Raw genomic sequence first — 16,059 nt, 5'->3', positions numbered from 1 at the left:
TATTTATTGAGAGAAAAACAGCTGTCTGAGAGAGAGAAAGAAAGGGTCCTGGTTGGGTTGCTCCCCCACCTCCTTTTTTGAGGCAGCATTGCTATGTTTCCAGGCTAGCCTCAAACTTGTAGTGATCCTCCTTCCTTAGCCTCCCAAGTGCTGGCATTGCTGGCATGTGTCACCACGCCCAGCTAGTCAGTGATGTTTGCGCAGTGATTTAAGCATGCAGTATTTATGCCTGGACATACTGCTTGTATGCCAGTCCTCGTGGTTTGATTGCACACTTTTCATTGCGATCATTAATGAATTTGTTTTGGCTACTTTGACAGGAGAGGACTAAAGAGGGGGAAGGTATTATTATTATTATTGTTTTATGTGTGTGTATGTTCCTGGGTATTGAATCTAGGGTCTTGGGTCCCTAGCCCTTTTTATTTATATTTTGAGATAGAAACTTGCAATTCTCCTGCCTCAGGTTCTCCAGTATCTCGGGTTACATCTGTGTACTATCACACCTGGTTTAAGAGTTATGTTTAGCTGTCCCCCTTCCCCTTTTCTCTCTGGGGAATGACAGGATAATATTTACAATCTGTAAAAAAGAAATGATGGAGCATACTCAGGAGGATACAAGTGAGGGTGAAAAGTAAAAAGGTTTGCATGTGTGTGGTACTGAGAATGAACATAGGACACCGTGTTTGGTAGATAAGTGCTCCGCCACACAAGAGCCCATCCTCAGCCATATCTTTTATTTTCTCTTTTAAAGTGTTAAGTTGAATAAACAACTTAAAAAGTCACCACTCATTATTTTCATCTGTACTAATATCCATTACCTTTTACAAGATACACAAAGGAAACTTTTTGAGAGAGGTGCAGTTGTTAATATAAAATCTGATGAAGCTTTTCATGACTTACAAATAGTTTTGTTTTGTTTTTCTAACTCAAGTTCTTCCAGGCCTGGAAGAACTCTTGCTTTGGTACAAGTGATGTACAGGCAGTTGTTCTGAGTATGTGAATGGTTCTTCATTAGATCTGCACATTTTAACAATATGTCTGTTATGTAACACAAGGGATACAAATGAGAGAAAGTTGTGTGTGTGTGTGTGTGTGTGTGTGTGTGTGTGTGATGCTAGAGACTGAATCCAAAGCTTTGCTTATGCTTGGGGAATAATAGCTCATGCGATACCACTGAGTTTAAACTCCCAGCCCTGTCCATTATAGTTTGGATATTTATTGAGTATTATCAAATCCAGATTTAAAGATTTGATATTCGTTTGTTAATGATCTTGAATATCTTGTTGTTGCATTTTAGATTATATCACCACGTGACCTAGTTTTCAACTATTAGTTTCATCATAAACCTGTAGCTGATGTTGGGGTGGAGAACTTTCTGTTCTTTAAAAGATCTTGAATAGATGTGAGAAATAATTCCTTATCACATTTCCTTTTTCAAACAATTTTCTTTTATAAGAAAATGTAATGCTCATACACATACTCTTTATTGGATATGCAGTTATCTGTGGGGTGAGTTCTATTTTTATGCTTCTCATAGAAATTCATTTAAGTTACATCCAAAGAGATAGATAGAACTAAATCTGAAAGTTTATTTTCTTATCTATGTTACATGTGAGAAGAAAATTTCATTTGTGTTACTGTATTTGATACCCTTTGGGGTGAGAAAGTCCTTTTTTTATAATTGTGCAGATAGCAGGAGTATTTAGGCTTTGTGGGCCATAAAGTCTCTCAGCACACACTCAGCCCTGTCATTACAGGGCACAAGCTGTCTTGGACAATATGAAGGTGAATAATCTTGTCTATAAAACTTTATTTATAGACACTGGAATTTAAGCACTGTAGTTTTTACATGTCTTGAAAAATTGTTTCTTTTGACTTTTCCCTCAACCTTTGATTATTTAAAATTGTAAAATCTGTTTTAGCTTGCAAGCTAGTAAAAGCAAACTTTCCTGTTGGGCTACAGTTTGCCGATTGGGCTCCTCCCTCCCCTCCCCTTCTCTTCCCTCTTCTCCCCTTCAAAATATTTACAGTAGTTGCTTTTTTGGTTTGCTTGTTTTGCCACTTGATCATACACTGTGTTTCATAGTTAGTGTGTATATAACCTGAGTTTTTAGGTAGCGAGGATAGGACCTTTAAGTTTGGCCTCTTTAATACCTTGCACCTTTATAAAATTATATACTTAATAAATAGTTGGGAGACTTACAGAGGAATAATGTCTGTCTTCCAATATTGGAAAGACTTATATTGATTGTTTAGTAATTTTATTGTTTTTTTTTTTTTTTTTTTATCGGTACCAGGGATCGAACTCACGACTAGCTGCTTGTAAGGCAGGTGCTTATGCCGCTGAGCTAAATCCCTAGTCCCTAGTAATTTTATTTATTAAGAATGTGTTCCAGAATGGTCCTGGCACATAAATGAATAGAAGTAAGAGGGAGTCAAAACTCATCTCCCAGTACTGGCTGGGTGAGGCAGAAGAGGGAGGGAAGGTGCTGGCATTCTTCAGTACTGTGGTTGAGGATAGGGCCAGTCTCCATTTAATCTGCATTTTGAGAGGGTCTCATTGGGTCACTCAGGCTGGGCTCACTGTGCTCATGTAGCTGGGGTAAACCATTGTACTGGTTTCTACAACTCTTAAGTGGATATTTCTCTATCCTTCTACAGATGAGAAGTCTCAGATATCTTAGGGCTGAATAAAGGTGTGGTGGAGCAGAATTTGAACTGAAAATATACTCTTTCCTTGTGCTTTTCTTCTTATACTAAGAAAAACTTATTTAATGAACCAGGCTGCCTTAGTAATGAACCAGGAGATGTTCTACAAGTTTTCACGCGTAGCCTAAACGATGAACATTTTCTTAAGAGAGAAGGATAATGTTAAATTGAAGGACCTTCAAGATTCTTTGAATGATAGTCTTTGAATGTATGTTTTTAAATGACAAGTAACAAGCAGACATTTTCTCTACTACATAAACTCACACCTTTCTTGAAAACTGTTGCTTCACAAAAGTAAAATAGAATTGCACAATAAAATAATGTTGGAGAATGTCAGTAAAGTTTCTTTCAAGCCATATGTTTAGTAGAAACCAGTGATTAAATTTTTCAACTGTTCATTTTGACTAAATTTGTTTGAAAGAAATGGAAGATTGAGTCAAGATAAGTAAAAGTTAAGAATATACATGAAAAAAATATGTGAAAATTGAAGACTTGCTGAGTTTCCTCCTTGATTCTGCAAATGTTTGAATGTCTGCTCTGCTGTGGAGTGCAGGCTTTGAGTGGACAGGCAGAGCTGCGTTCTGGTGCTGGAGGCCAAAGGTGGCTGTGGCCCGTCAGTGGCAGGGTGGGTAAGGGAGGCGTTCTGTGGCGAGCAGCTTCTTGGGGAGGGAATGTTTGGGCTTCTGTCTCATACTTAAAAATGAATAATCGTTAACAGTAGTGAAACAATTTAGAAGCATGAGTAAAAAGTGCAGATCCTTACCTGGGTATGGTGCTTGCCTGTAACACCAGTGCTGAGGAGGTGGAGGCAGGAGGATGGAGAGTTCAAGGCTAACCTGGACTGCATAGTGAGTCTCTGTCTTAGAAAAGAAAAAACAAGTCCAATTCTCATTTATAATTTCTAATCTTCAGCCCCCATTTTCCAAGTTAATAAGATTAATTGATAAATATGCTTCCAGTTATTTTCCCATGTATGTCTAAATAGTTTTTGTCTAGCACAAAGTTGGGTTTCCATTGCACATAATTTTGTAATTTACTTTCCCCCCATGTACTCATCTGTCATGTACATATTTCCATATCAGTAAATATAGATAAGCCTCATTTAAAAACTTCCTGCTGGGCGTGGTGGTGCATGCCTATAATTTTGGCACTCAGGAGGCTGAGGCAGAAGAATCACTGAGTTTGAGGCCAGCCTGGACTACATAGTGAGTTCAAGGCCAGCCACAACTACATCGTGAGACCTTGTCTGAAAAAACATTTAAAAAAAGCCCTAAAACAAAACCAAAAATCAACCACAACAACAACAACAAAACCTGCTTCCTTCATAATGGGGCGGATGCATCAGTTATTAGATTGTTCATATTATTGGGCATCTCAGTTTCTAGACTATTACATTGAATATTTTTGTATATACATATTTGCTTTCACAAGTGAAATTAGTGTAAATGTAAATGATGAGTAGGTGAAGGAAGTGAGGTGTAAGTGAAACGGAAATGTTTTCCAGGGAACAATGTAGTTGTCGAAGACAGTGGCCAGCTATTAGGAGTGAAGTGTTTTGGCTTGTATGCCATCTCCTGCTTTATGGAGCCATGTGCTCTCATTTTATAATGGCATCTCTTTACTGAATAAAAGACTTTGTAGGTATTTGCTTACTTTGCAGATTTACAGGCTCTAAAAGATAAATGTCACTAGAGCCAGGTGAGGTGACACATACCTGTAATTTCAGAACTTGAGAGGCCGAGGCAGGAGGATTGCTGTGAGTTTGAGTCCAGCTTGGGCTACACAGTGAGGTCAAGGTCAGCCTGAACTACATAGTGAGGTTCTTTCAGTCAACCAATCAATCAGTCACCAGACAGAGAAGTAGAATGGCAAGCCAGTAAGGTAATTAGTCAGAGCTCACCCAGAAGCAAATTGGTAGTTGTGGAAATAGTTTATATCATAGCTGTTTTCCCCCCAACTCTGTAGTTTGAAACTATTTTACTAAGTATTCCATCTAACTTTTTTGAGTGGCTTCTTACCTACTACTACCTAATTAAAACAGATTTTGTTTACTTCTTAAAGTAGCCATCATAAAGCTGCCAGTTTATCAGCTGGGCCCATGAAAATGCACCACGGTCAAGGATGCAGCGCAGGGGTCGGGCATCTGCCAGTGTGTGTGTGAGGCTCTGGGTTCTGTCTCTGTCGCAAAAATGAGATGGCATAAATGACTTAAACTACATGAATTATATTTTGTACATTAATCTTAGTGTATAATCTTATTATCTTTAAAAGATTTTAGTTGCTGCTATTTTGAGACAGATTTCCTGGTTTTTGAATGCTGCCCTGTATTGTGGTATCAAGTGCGAAGTAGCATTGTAATCCCATCGCCCCTTGTGGTCAGTAAGACTGTCCAGCTTACTGTTTAGTCAGTTAGGTAACTGTTTGTGTTACCTAACCTTTGCTAATTTTGCTGTGTTGAAATTGTATTTTTGTGAGAAAGATTAGTCCAAAATTTGGTAATACTTAATTCTGACATTTAATAGATTCAGTTCTTGTGGAAACAAAATGATGAATTAAAATAGGTAATATCTTTCTGAACTATTTTGAAAAATCAAATCATCTTTCAGTTATCAGTAATGCATTGCAGTTTGCTTGCATATGTGTTATTGTCTAGAAATCTGATTCTTTGTAAGGCTCATCTTTAAAAAAATTTTTTTAAAATAAAGTCCCTACCCCTATTGGTTTTTTTTTTATTAGATTGTATCTTTTCTGTATTTTTCAGCATTTTGCTTAGAAACTCTCATTTGTAATTTTAAAATATATGCTAAATAGTTCTAAATTATCTTATTAGTTAATTTACATAATTGATTTGATTAACTCAGTGTAATATGTTCTATCATTGCCCTAAATAATATTAGTATTGTCTGTTGCATTACATGATTATGAAGCATTTGTTCTTCATTCGAAGGTATCTCTTTTCTCACTTAGAGTAAAAAGCTACTTTTCAAGAGTAAATTATACATTTAAGCAAATGAATAACATATATTTATTTTTTTAGGGCTGCTTTGGAAGAAGTAGAAGGAGATGTAGCAGAATTGGAACTAAAACTTGATAAGGTACACTTTAAAATTTTTAATTTTTACAACACTCTTATTTTCTATAAAGTATTAATACCTACAATACTAGTTAGTTTATCGCATATCTTTGTGAGGGAGGCGTTGTGATCTCAGTTTTACACAAGAAGAAAGTAGAGCTAGAGATACTAAGTAGTTTTTCTTGATGGAAGTTTACTCTTAAAGTGTGAGAGTAAGCATTGGTATTCACGTCCAACTTCTAAACTGGCATCCTATATATTGTTGCAAGGTTGTTTTGGAGTTCTTCTACCAAAAGATTGTGTCTGTCCTTTTTGACACTTAATAAGTATCATATATACATAGCCTGGCTATTCTTATTTATTTATGGGTGACCAGGTTTAAATATAAATAAAATTTGAAATATTCCTTCCATTTTTAAGATGATAAAATACTTAGTGATTGATATAGTCATATTTTATATAAGGGTAAATGTACATGATTTTCTGTATTTTATATTAATTATTGACATTTTTGGATAGCTATCTGAAGAAGCATTGTCTGCTAAGAACCAGGCAGAAGTGTTACATACAGTAAGAAATAGCTTTGACGCCATTTGTTTAGCCAGTCTTTGGTTACTATTGTTTAGTAAAATATAACTTTAAATTTCTGGTAAATCACATGCGTATATTTAAAATACTTTTTCTAGTCACAGGAGTTTATCTCTTGTGAAAGTTGGTAAAGAATATATGTCTGAATGAAAAAATATAAAGAATTCTTCCTATCTAAATCAGAGGTAATATTACTTAACACATATATTTTGTAAAGAAAAAGAGAAGAAATAAAGTTTTATATGTATGTAAAGATAGTTTGGTGGTCACTGGTGATGTTTTCTAGAAAGACTTCATGGTGTTTTATCTCATTTCTGAGTTTTAGAATATGGGTAAATTTTAATTTTGGCATAATATACAAAATGGTTCATCTTTGTACCAGAAATGGAGTTCTTTTGATATTTAGAAGTTGGAGACTTTCTAAAATGAAATGTTTTATAGTGTATAAAGCAATTGTATATTCACAAAAATGTATTTGAAGTACATTGATATTAAAAACCTTTTTCCAGTGAAAAAAATTTTTTTCTGGAAATAATTTCTTATTTATCTAATTGTTGTAAATGGTATTACTTTGTAAAGGAATGCTTCTCAGCTTCCTGTGCAAAGGAATCTTGTGAGGATCTTATTTTGTGAAAATACAGAATCTGATTTTGTAGATGGGGTACCTGAAATACAGTGTTTCTAAGCAGACTCCAGCTGACTCACACTTTGAGTCACTGTGATATAATGTTTGTTAGACTGAATGTTCTGAGGGGTATTCTCAAATGTTTTGAAATCACAAAATAATTACAGTATATATAGTATACACATTGTATGTAAAATTGGAATGAGAAAATTTTAGTGATGTTTGTATTGTATTCTATTTGTCTCTCTATATATATTTAAAGTTTTACATTTTAATTTTATTTTGGTTTTGGTTTTTGGGACAAGTCTCACTATGTAGTTTAGGCTGCTACACTGTGTGTAGCCCAGCTGGCCGTGAACTCTTGGAAATCTTTCTTCCTCAGCTGGGATTACAGGTGTGCCACCACATACGCTGTACCCTGTAATGTTCAAAGCTGTGTAGTACTGTGTGCAATACCTTTTTCATTTTTACAATAATTTTGCAGGGTAGATAGGAAGTGTTGTCATTCCTACCTTATAGATGAAGATCTCAAAGCCCAAGGAAACAAAGGATTCTCGTTTCAAATGACAAGATAGAAGATGCAGAGCCAGTTTAGAGCCTGTGCATCTGTATTAGTTCAGTGCCCCACACATGTACCCAGGGCCTTGAGGACCTGTGCTAGGGGAGGGCACACCACCAGGCAGCCTTCCGAGGAACAGCAACAAGCTTCCAGACAAGGGTTTAAACATTACTATTTTAATTTGGGGTAAGTGTATTATTTTCAAATATTCTCCTTTGTTTTCTACTTAGTAGTTATGTGTATGGGTTTTTTAGTTCTTTTTCTTTATCCTGACATAATTATTTTCAAGTATTTGTTGAACAATATTTTAAACCCTTAAGGTAGACAACAGTTGGTGCAGTTAAAGATATACTTACGATCGAGTGTGGAGAAGGACAAATTTTTAGAGAGTGCCAGGGTGGTGTAATGAAAGATAGCTACCCTCTTTATGTGCAGTTGCATCTAAATCAAATGGAACACTACACATGGGGCGGTGGACCTCAAAATTTAAACTACTCAAACAGAATCTGACAGTGTTTTTGCTGATGGTTTTGCTTTCCCTGTCCCTGTCTGTCTCCCTCCCCTTTTCTCCCTTTCTCTCTTTCTTCCTCTCTCTGTCTCTCAGTCTCTGTCACTGTCTCTGTCTCTCTCTCATCATTTGGTTACCGGTAGAATCTTAAAAGCCAAGAAACTCAAATCTAAAACAAATTATTGATCTAGGTGTGATAACATATTTTGGCAGTACTTTCTGGTAAGTCCAGTTACATGGAAGGTGGAGGCAGGAGGATCATGAGTCAAGGCCCGCCTGGCACCTAGGCAAAACAGTGTGAGACTATCTTTAAAAAAAAAAAAAAGGCTAGAGATGCAACTTCGTGCCCGAGAGCTTGCTTAACCTGCCCACAGCTCTAAATTCAGTCCCCAATACAATCAAAAAAGAAAACAAACAAACCTCACAAATTATCAAAATATTGACTTTCAATGATAAAGAACTCTAGACTCATTTTATGTCTTTTGTTTGTTTGTTTGTTTTCATTTTATAGTCTTACCCAAAGGACTAGGAAGGGTGTGGTAGAACTTGACAACATTTGAAATGTCTTCCATTTTTCTCCCTTTGTCTCCGAAGTTTCATGCTTTGATGTTTTTTGGGCTTAAGCTCTAATCCCTTATAAATTGTACTTCCCTCAAATTCTTAAGGTATTATCTGTCGTATTTTACTTTAGAACTGTGGGGAGATGACAGAAAAGAAAGGCTGAGAGGAGTGAGGAATGGTCGTTATTAAAGGTGTTGGCACTGAAAGACCAATGGGACACAGGGCTGGGTTGCTCTAAGACTAGGTTAGTGATTTTGTAATGTTGTGTAAGGCAGGTTCCACCTATAGTATCATTGTAAATTATGCCAGTGACAGGTTAAACTAGCTGGATGAGTTAGCTTATACTTATTTTGCTTATAATATATGCGATCAGTAGTTGCATTCTTTCTAGTGATTAATGCTTCATGCTTGCTATTGTGTATATTGAGTCCAGTTACTGATCCATTCTGCAAGGTGTTCTGGCATCAGCAGTGTTATTATGCATCAGAGTTGCCATCTGGGTATAATTTTTGTCTGTTGCATCTTTTCACTGGTGTTCTATTGCTGTTAAGCAGATACTCTTTTAATCCCAGCTCAAGTGCTACCAAGCTTTGACTGTATGTATATGTTACAATGTTTCTTGCATGTTATTCCATTTAAATTATTAATATTGTAATTTTGGTTTGTAACACAGCCCTATGACTGAATACAAAGTCTGGTGCTGTCTGGATTTGAACATGGCTTCACCATTTTGTAGCTTATATGGCTTTAGACAAGATCTTGGTCTTTTTTGTACCTCAACAAAATGGGAAAAATATGTGTTTCTGTCTGTCCATCCATCCATCTATCCCATAGAGTTCTTCTTATTAAATTTATTTTATTTTAAATAAATTTTAGAACAAAAGTAAAAATGATATAGAATTTCAAAACAAAATAATAGAAGATTAACAATGGTTAATACATTGTGTGTTATCTTCAAAGTAGTTGCTCAGATTACAAGTTACAAGCCCTAGAGTCCTAAAGAAATAAGATGAAATTGAAGAGACGAAAAAAGCTCGTTCCATCTGCTGCTTCCCCTCCCCTTCTCCCTTCAAATCCAACTAGGTTAAGTTTTAACTTCCTAAAGGCCATAAAACAAAGGCCTGAGGTACTAGCTCCTGACATCCTGGGTCTTCCCTATCTGGTAGCCCCGTCACAAATTGTGTTAATTGCATCAGATTGTATTAGATTGTACATTCTTCACAGAAATAGCTTCGTTTATATCATAGTAATACCTGTAACTGTAAATGTGTGTCTTCCTTTTTCCCTGGGTAAAAGATTGATATGTTAATCAATGCTCTCTTCTGTAAAGAATTGTAAAATCTTACCCAATTGATATGTTAACCATTGTTGCCCTCTACAAATAGAAAGGTTGTGGTGCTAAAGTAAGGTAATTATGTCAGGAAACTCAGAGATAAAGTCTGCTGACTATGCTAATCAAGATTGGGAAGTATGTCAAAACCAAGCCACACAAGAGCTAGGTAACCTAAAAATAAGCTGTGCAAAACAAGACAGTTAATCAACTCTGACCCACTGGTCGCCCCTCATGATCTGACCAATCACAAATGGACAAATCACCAACTGTTCTGCTCTAACTGCTATGATTGGCTTCTGTAACAATGCTTGCTTGCTTTGCGGTTTTCATCCTTAAAAACACCAGCCTTGCCCCAACTCAGGGTTCTCCGTTTCCACCTGTTTGGAGGACCCCGTGTACACGGAATAATAAAAACCCCGTTGTTTTTACATGAGAGCGAGGCCCTTGGAGTCTTCCTCGCGACACTGGTCTAACAAAATAATACGTATAAAGTGCTCAGCATGGTTGGTACATGGAAATTTTAAATAAGCATTGATTATGGTGTCTTTCCAGTAGACTACTGACTTCTTGAAAGCAGACATTGGTTTTTTTTTTTTTTTTTTTGTCTTTTTCCTTTTTATCGGTACCAGGGATTGAACTCACGACTGCCTGCTTGCAAGGCAGGCACTTACGACGCTGAGCTAAATCTCCAGCCCCTTAAAGCAGACATTGTTTTCAAAAGAGAAAAACCAACAAAACAACAGCCAAAGATCATCATTTATTGTGTACTTATTGGACCCAAAACCCTGTCTTTACTTACCTTTTAAATTGGGTATAATCCCTAATTTACATGTGAAAAAAATGAGAATTAGAGAAGGTATTACATGTTCAAGAATAGCCAGCAAATACATGGTGTTCTTATCATCTGGCCAAGTGCCTGTGACATAGTAATCCCATGGTAAAATGCTGTTGAATGGCTGCCGTAGGGCCACTAGCTAGATGATTCAGCTCACCTGACGTTTACCCTTAGGTGAAGGTCTTCCCTGTGTTGGTGGCTGTCCCTGCCTGCCTGCTGTGCCCCTTTCCCCTCACCACTCACCCTTTCTCCTGGATAGCTGCAGGATGTATGCTTCTGCTTAGGGAGTTCTTTGACTTTGGGGACTGTGACTTCTGTGCTTTCTCTGTCACCCATTTTCCACAGCTGTGTTCTATGCCCGCGCACTCAGAGTTCTGGTCTCTAAAGTCTGGGATGCTGATTTCCTGCTTTCTAACTGGAGCCTCTGGGCCTTCAGGGTCCCAGCCTCCCTGCTGCTTCCATTTACCAAGCATACCTAGACCTCTGTTCTTTCAATCTGTGTACTTGAGTATTTTATATTATTTTAAAATTTGCTTCAGTGTAGTTTTGGGTAATTTTTTTACTGAGATGAATTTGACCTCATATAAAGTGATTTGACAGTGATTTTCAATATATTCATAGTATTGTGTAACAGTCAGCATTTGTCTAATTCCAAAATATTTCTATTACCCAAAAAAGAAACCCTGTACCTGTTAGCACTTCCCATTCTCCCTTCCCACCATCCTCTGGCAACCTAATCTTCCTATTTTTATGGATTGACATTTGAATTTCTGTGGATTTCTCTATTTCTGTGGATTCTGGACATATGGAGTCACATATTTTTGACCTTCTGTGGCTGTCTTCTTTCACTTGGCGTGCTTTCAAGTGCTTGCTTTTTGTGGGTGAATGACTGTGTGTGCCGTGTGTGGCTGTACCATATTGTCTGTCATCACCTGATGGTCACTTGGGTCTCTCTTTTGGGACTATCATGAATAATGCTGCTATTAACTCTTTCAGTGTGTTCTTAATTTTATATTGCTTTTTTTTTCTTCTTCAGAGACCTTTATTTCTTTTTCGTAACACCAACTTTACAGAATTCTACTTTTTGACACGGGATCTTGCTTTGTTTCCCAGAACCATTTGTTTCTCAAATGGCCCTTCTGCCTCACCTTCAAAGTCTCGGAGCGACTAGCGGGATGCATCACCATGCGTGGCGGAATTTTCTTTGTCTTCAGATAATCCAGTAAATCAGTCAATCAGATACCCAACCAATCAATTTGTCCGTCCATCTGTCTCTGTTTGCTCTGCCCCATACCTGGATTATAGAACCTTATAGGAAAAGTTATACAGCTATTTGGTGAAACGAATTGGTGGAGCTACAGAGCTCTGAAATTTGTGATGCAGATCAATTTTTCTGAAACCCAATTAAATTCTCAATAACATTAGTAGCTCTGCAGTGCTTTACCATTTTCTTAGATGGACCACTTTCTTCTTCATTCTTAGCAGAATGACCGTCATTCTGCTTGTTGAGAATATTTTTCTTTGTTGTTCCCAATCTCAAAACTTAGAATCTATTCTTATGTGTTTCATTTTTCCTTCCATTCCTCCCATAATGAAAGTATCTGAGGTTTTTTTTTTTGTGCAATTTCAAACCCTCTACTTCTTTTGTAATTTGTTTAGACTTTTCTTTCTGTTCTCTCCTCTAACATGTTATTATCTTAAGTAGATAGACATGCTGGTTTGCTTTTTAATAAAACAAAACAAAGCAGGTAACAATAAAGAAAGTCTCTCTCTCTCAGAAACACAAGTCTGTGCTGAATAATTACCATGTCCCCGTAACAGTCTATGCTGATATCACTATGTGCATGATCCTATCCTCTTATAAAAACATGATGTGGTTCAGTGCCAGTGTCAGGTATCAACACAGAAGAAATTGAGTTCTTAATCACCAGGCCCACAGTGGTTAAGTACGGGGGTAGGACTTGGAACCTAAGCAAATGAGGCCCTGTGTTTTAATCGCTGTACTAGTAACCTGTCTGTCTTTCTGTTTTTATAGAATTTTTTAAAGTTAATTTTGAATTTAATTTATTGACTAATTATAAATAATGCTAACTGTGTGGTGTAAAATTCAGAAGTAAAGTGTGTACCCAATGGAAACCAGTCATATTCTAATTTCGTTGCGAGGGGAATACACTGACTTTCTTTGTGTGTCCTTGCAGAGATGTTTCAAGCATATGAAAAACTCTGTGTTTGCACTTCATAATACGAATGACTCTTCCCATTCTAACAAAAATATTAGCCCTGTTTTACATTTTGATTGTTTTCTTAATGTATTCTAGAAATACATTACTACAGAGATATTCCAAATTTCTCCATTTGTTGCTGCCAGAGGTTTAACCAGGGCCTTGTGCATGCTAAACATGTTAAACTGCATGCTAAACTGCATCCCTGAGCTTGTCTCAGTTTTTTTTAATAGCTGAATTTTATTCATTAGAGGATTATCTCATAATTTACTTATCCAATCATTTACTGGTAGATACTTAAGATTGCAACCAAAGCCAGGCATAGTGGCATATACCTATACTGTAATCTCTGCACTTTCTGAGGCAGAAAGATTGCAAGTTCAAGGCCATCCTCGGCTATACAGGGAGTTCAAGGCCAGCCTGGACTATGTAGCGAGAGTGTCCCAAAAGCCACACCCCTCTCCCCCAAATTGCACCCAGATTTTACTGTGACTGCAATGAATAGCTCTAAATGTGGCTTATGTGCAAATATGTCTGTATGATGTTACTTTGAGAGTGAAATTGGTAGGCTAAAGGGTATGTGTATTTAAAATTTTTTTTATCTGAGTAATATTCCATTGTATATATTTTAAATTTTGATAGCTCTTGCTAAATTGCCTTACACAGAAAGTTACCAATTTATATTTCCACCAAAAATGTATTAAAGTACTTGCTTCTGTGTACCTGCCCTCTCCCAAACAGTATGTTATCACACTTTTTGATCTCAGCTGTTCTGTTACAAACTGGTAATTGTCATTTCTTTTAGGACAAGTGAGAATATTTTTTTCCTTGAGTTTAAGATACATGTACATATCCTTTTGTGGGAATTATCTGTATCAGTCTGTCACCCATTTTTTCTGGTGAATGGTTGGGTTTTCAGAATGATTTGTATACCCTTTCTAATAGGAAAATTTGTCCTTTGGAATTTGTTGCTAATATGTTTTATACATATTGTCTTTTGAATAAGTTCATTTTTTTCATGTAGCAATTTTTTATTTTAAAGAGAATAAAATAAAACAATAAAATAGAACAAAACAATATTGGATTTCAAAAACAAGATTGAAGGAAATCCCCCATAGTTGCTATGCTACATATTGTTATCCTCTAAATAGATACCCAGACTACCAGCTTTAGCCTGCAAAGTCAATGAAATAATATAAGCATTAATTTTTTTTTTTTTTACTTCAGTTGCCATCATCTCAGCCTGTTTTCCTCCAAATCAGCTGGTTGTGTCAGGTGGGGGCAGGGGGCGATCTTCTTGTCTCCCAGCCTGCATGTTGGCTGGCTCACGAGAAGGTGCAAATTGGCTTCTTGGTTCTCCTCCTGGCCCACAACTGCTGCTGGCTCATGGGAAGGCATGAGTTGGCTTCTTGGTCCTTCTCTCAGCCCCTGACTGCTACTGGCTCATGGAAGGGTGTGGCTTGGCTTTTTGGTTATTCTCCTCGCCCACACCCTATTTTAAGTAATTGAGTTTGTCAACTTTTCCTATGACTTTTGAGGTTTGTGTCCTTTTCAGAAATACTTTTCCTACTGTGAGATTATTAAAGTATTTCCTGTTTTCTTAGTTTTCTGATTTCATTTTTTATGTTTAAATCTTTATCTGAATTTAATTTGGGAATTTAAAATCCAACTTATTTTTTTCTCTTTAGATGGCTATGCAGTGTTCCTAATGTCATTTATTGGGGAAATTTTTGTTCCTCCATATGCTAGAATATTACTTTAATCAAATACTGCATATTTATGTCTGTTTCTTAACTCTGTATTGTGTTCTATTGACTAGCTTGTCTGTTCACATTCACTACCAAATTTTCAGTTACCTAAACATATTCTAACATCATATAAGGCTGATGTTCTTGCTTAATTTATTACTTTCTCAAAGAAAATTGTTTTCTCACACTCCAATGAAGCAGTTTTTCTAATAAGACATCTTACTTTATTTTGTAAAAAGAAAACTATTTTAAAGACATCTCTGCCAACATTTCTTATACTGGGTTTTGTGGAACATTGGTCCTTTGGGAATGATTTCTCTAAAGAGAATTCCATGGTCAAATATTTTTGGAGAATGCTGCATGTTGTATCTTCTTCTTGATGCTCATTAACTTATCAGAAGCTCTTAGGCTGGGTGTGTAGCTCTTTGGTAGAGTGCTTGCCTGGCATATGGGGAAGTTGGGGTTTGATCTCATGTACTTGGGGGAGAAGTAGGCTTACATTAAGATTGCACCTGATACTTGTACAGTCTGCCTATCTCAGATTTCTTATAAGCTTAGCAATATCTTATGCTGTCTTTTCTAGGAAACCCTTCCTTGATCTACACAGTCTGGGTCAGGCATTTTTTTTGTTTGTTTGATCATGCATAGTTTGATCATAATACTTATTTGTGCTCTGTGGAATTTGTCTACTGGTTAGAATTAGAACTCGTTGAGAATAGCAATTATATTTTAAACTTCTGTTCCTCTGTGCTCTAGGACAAGAGTTTTAAATACTCTCGAGATCCTTTAGGAGTTGTTTTCTGAACTTTTTCTTGGTACTTTGTCTTATTTTTAGTGTCCCCCTTCAGTATATTTCCCTTCATCATCCAGAGCAGCTCCCATTTGTTTTTAATGTTTAATGTGCACCTGAGATTGTGTTTGAAGAGCATATTCTGTGTCAGAATGAAAGAAGGAAGGAAGGAAAAGAAAGGGAATTAAGGGAGGGAGAAGGGGGAAACAAAAGGAAGGAGAGACTACCAGGAGCTTGGCTGGGCGGGCACCTGCTCTCCTAAAACGAGTGTGGTGAAATCTTAAATAAAAGTGACAAACAATATGGTTCTGGGGAGTCTGCTGAGAAGGTCAGAATTCTCTTGGAGCAAAAACAAAAACTTCTCTAGATTGCCTGTATTTACTGGATTTCAAACAAATTTGCGGGGCATGAGGGAAAGTAAAGGGAAAAGCTGAGATAAAGACGGGAAGCTGAGCAGGACCCTGAAAAGTTAACACAAAGATTTTCCAGCAGTAAAATTTATCGTTTA

General features: G+C 36.7%; 1 protein-coding gene across 6 annotated transcripts in view; it reads left to right on the top strand.

Annotated features, from left to right (window-relative positions):
- The window catches only part of Acap2 (ArfGAP with coiled-coil, ankyrin repeat and PH domains 2), a 115,955-nt gene that overhangs the window by 26,520 nt on the left and 73,376 nt on the right, over positions 1-16,059 (top strand). For all 6 annotated transcript variants that reach the window (XR_010039188.1, XR_010039189.1, XM_005006880.4 and 3 more), the window contains exon 2: positions 5,747-5,804. Coding sequence is in view for 4 of the 6 variants with exons in the window: in XM_005006880.4 (XP_005006937.1) it covers positions 5,747-5,804 (58 nt within the window). In the remaining 2 variants the exon portion in view is untranslated. The remainder of the gene's footprint in view (positions 1-5,746; positions 5,805-16,059) is intronic.

Source organism: Cavia porcellus, unplaced genomic scaffold (genome assembly GCF_034190915.1).
Source record: "Cavia porcellus strain 051 isolate PalLab524CR breed Dunkin Hartley unplaced genomic scaffold, mCavPor4.1 scaffold_14, whole genome shotgun sequence".
In the NCBI taxonomy this organism is placed as follows: Eukaryota; Metazoa; Chordata; class Mammalia; order Rodentia; family Caviidae; genus Cavia; species Cavia porcellus.
The sequence above is the reverse complement of the archived record's forward strand: the minus strand, read 5'-3'. Positions and strand labels throughout refer to the sequence as shown.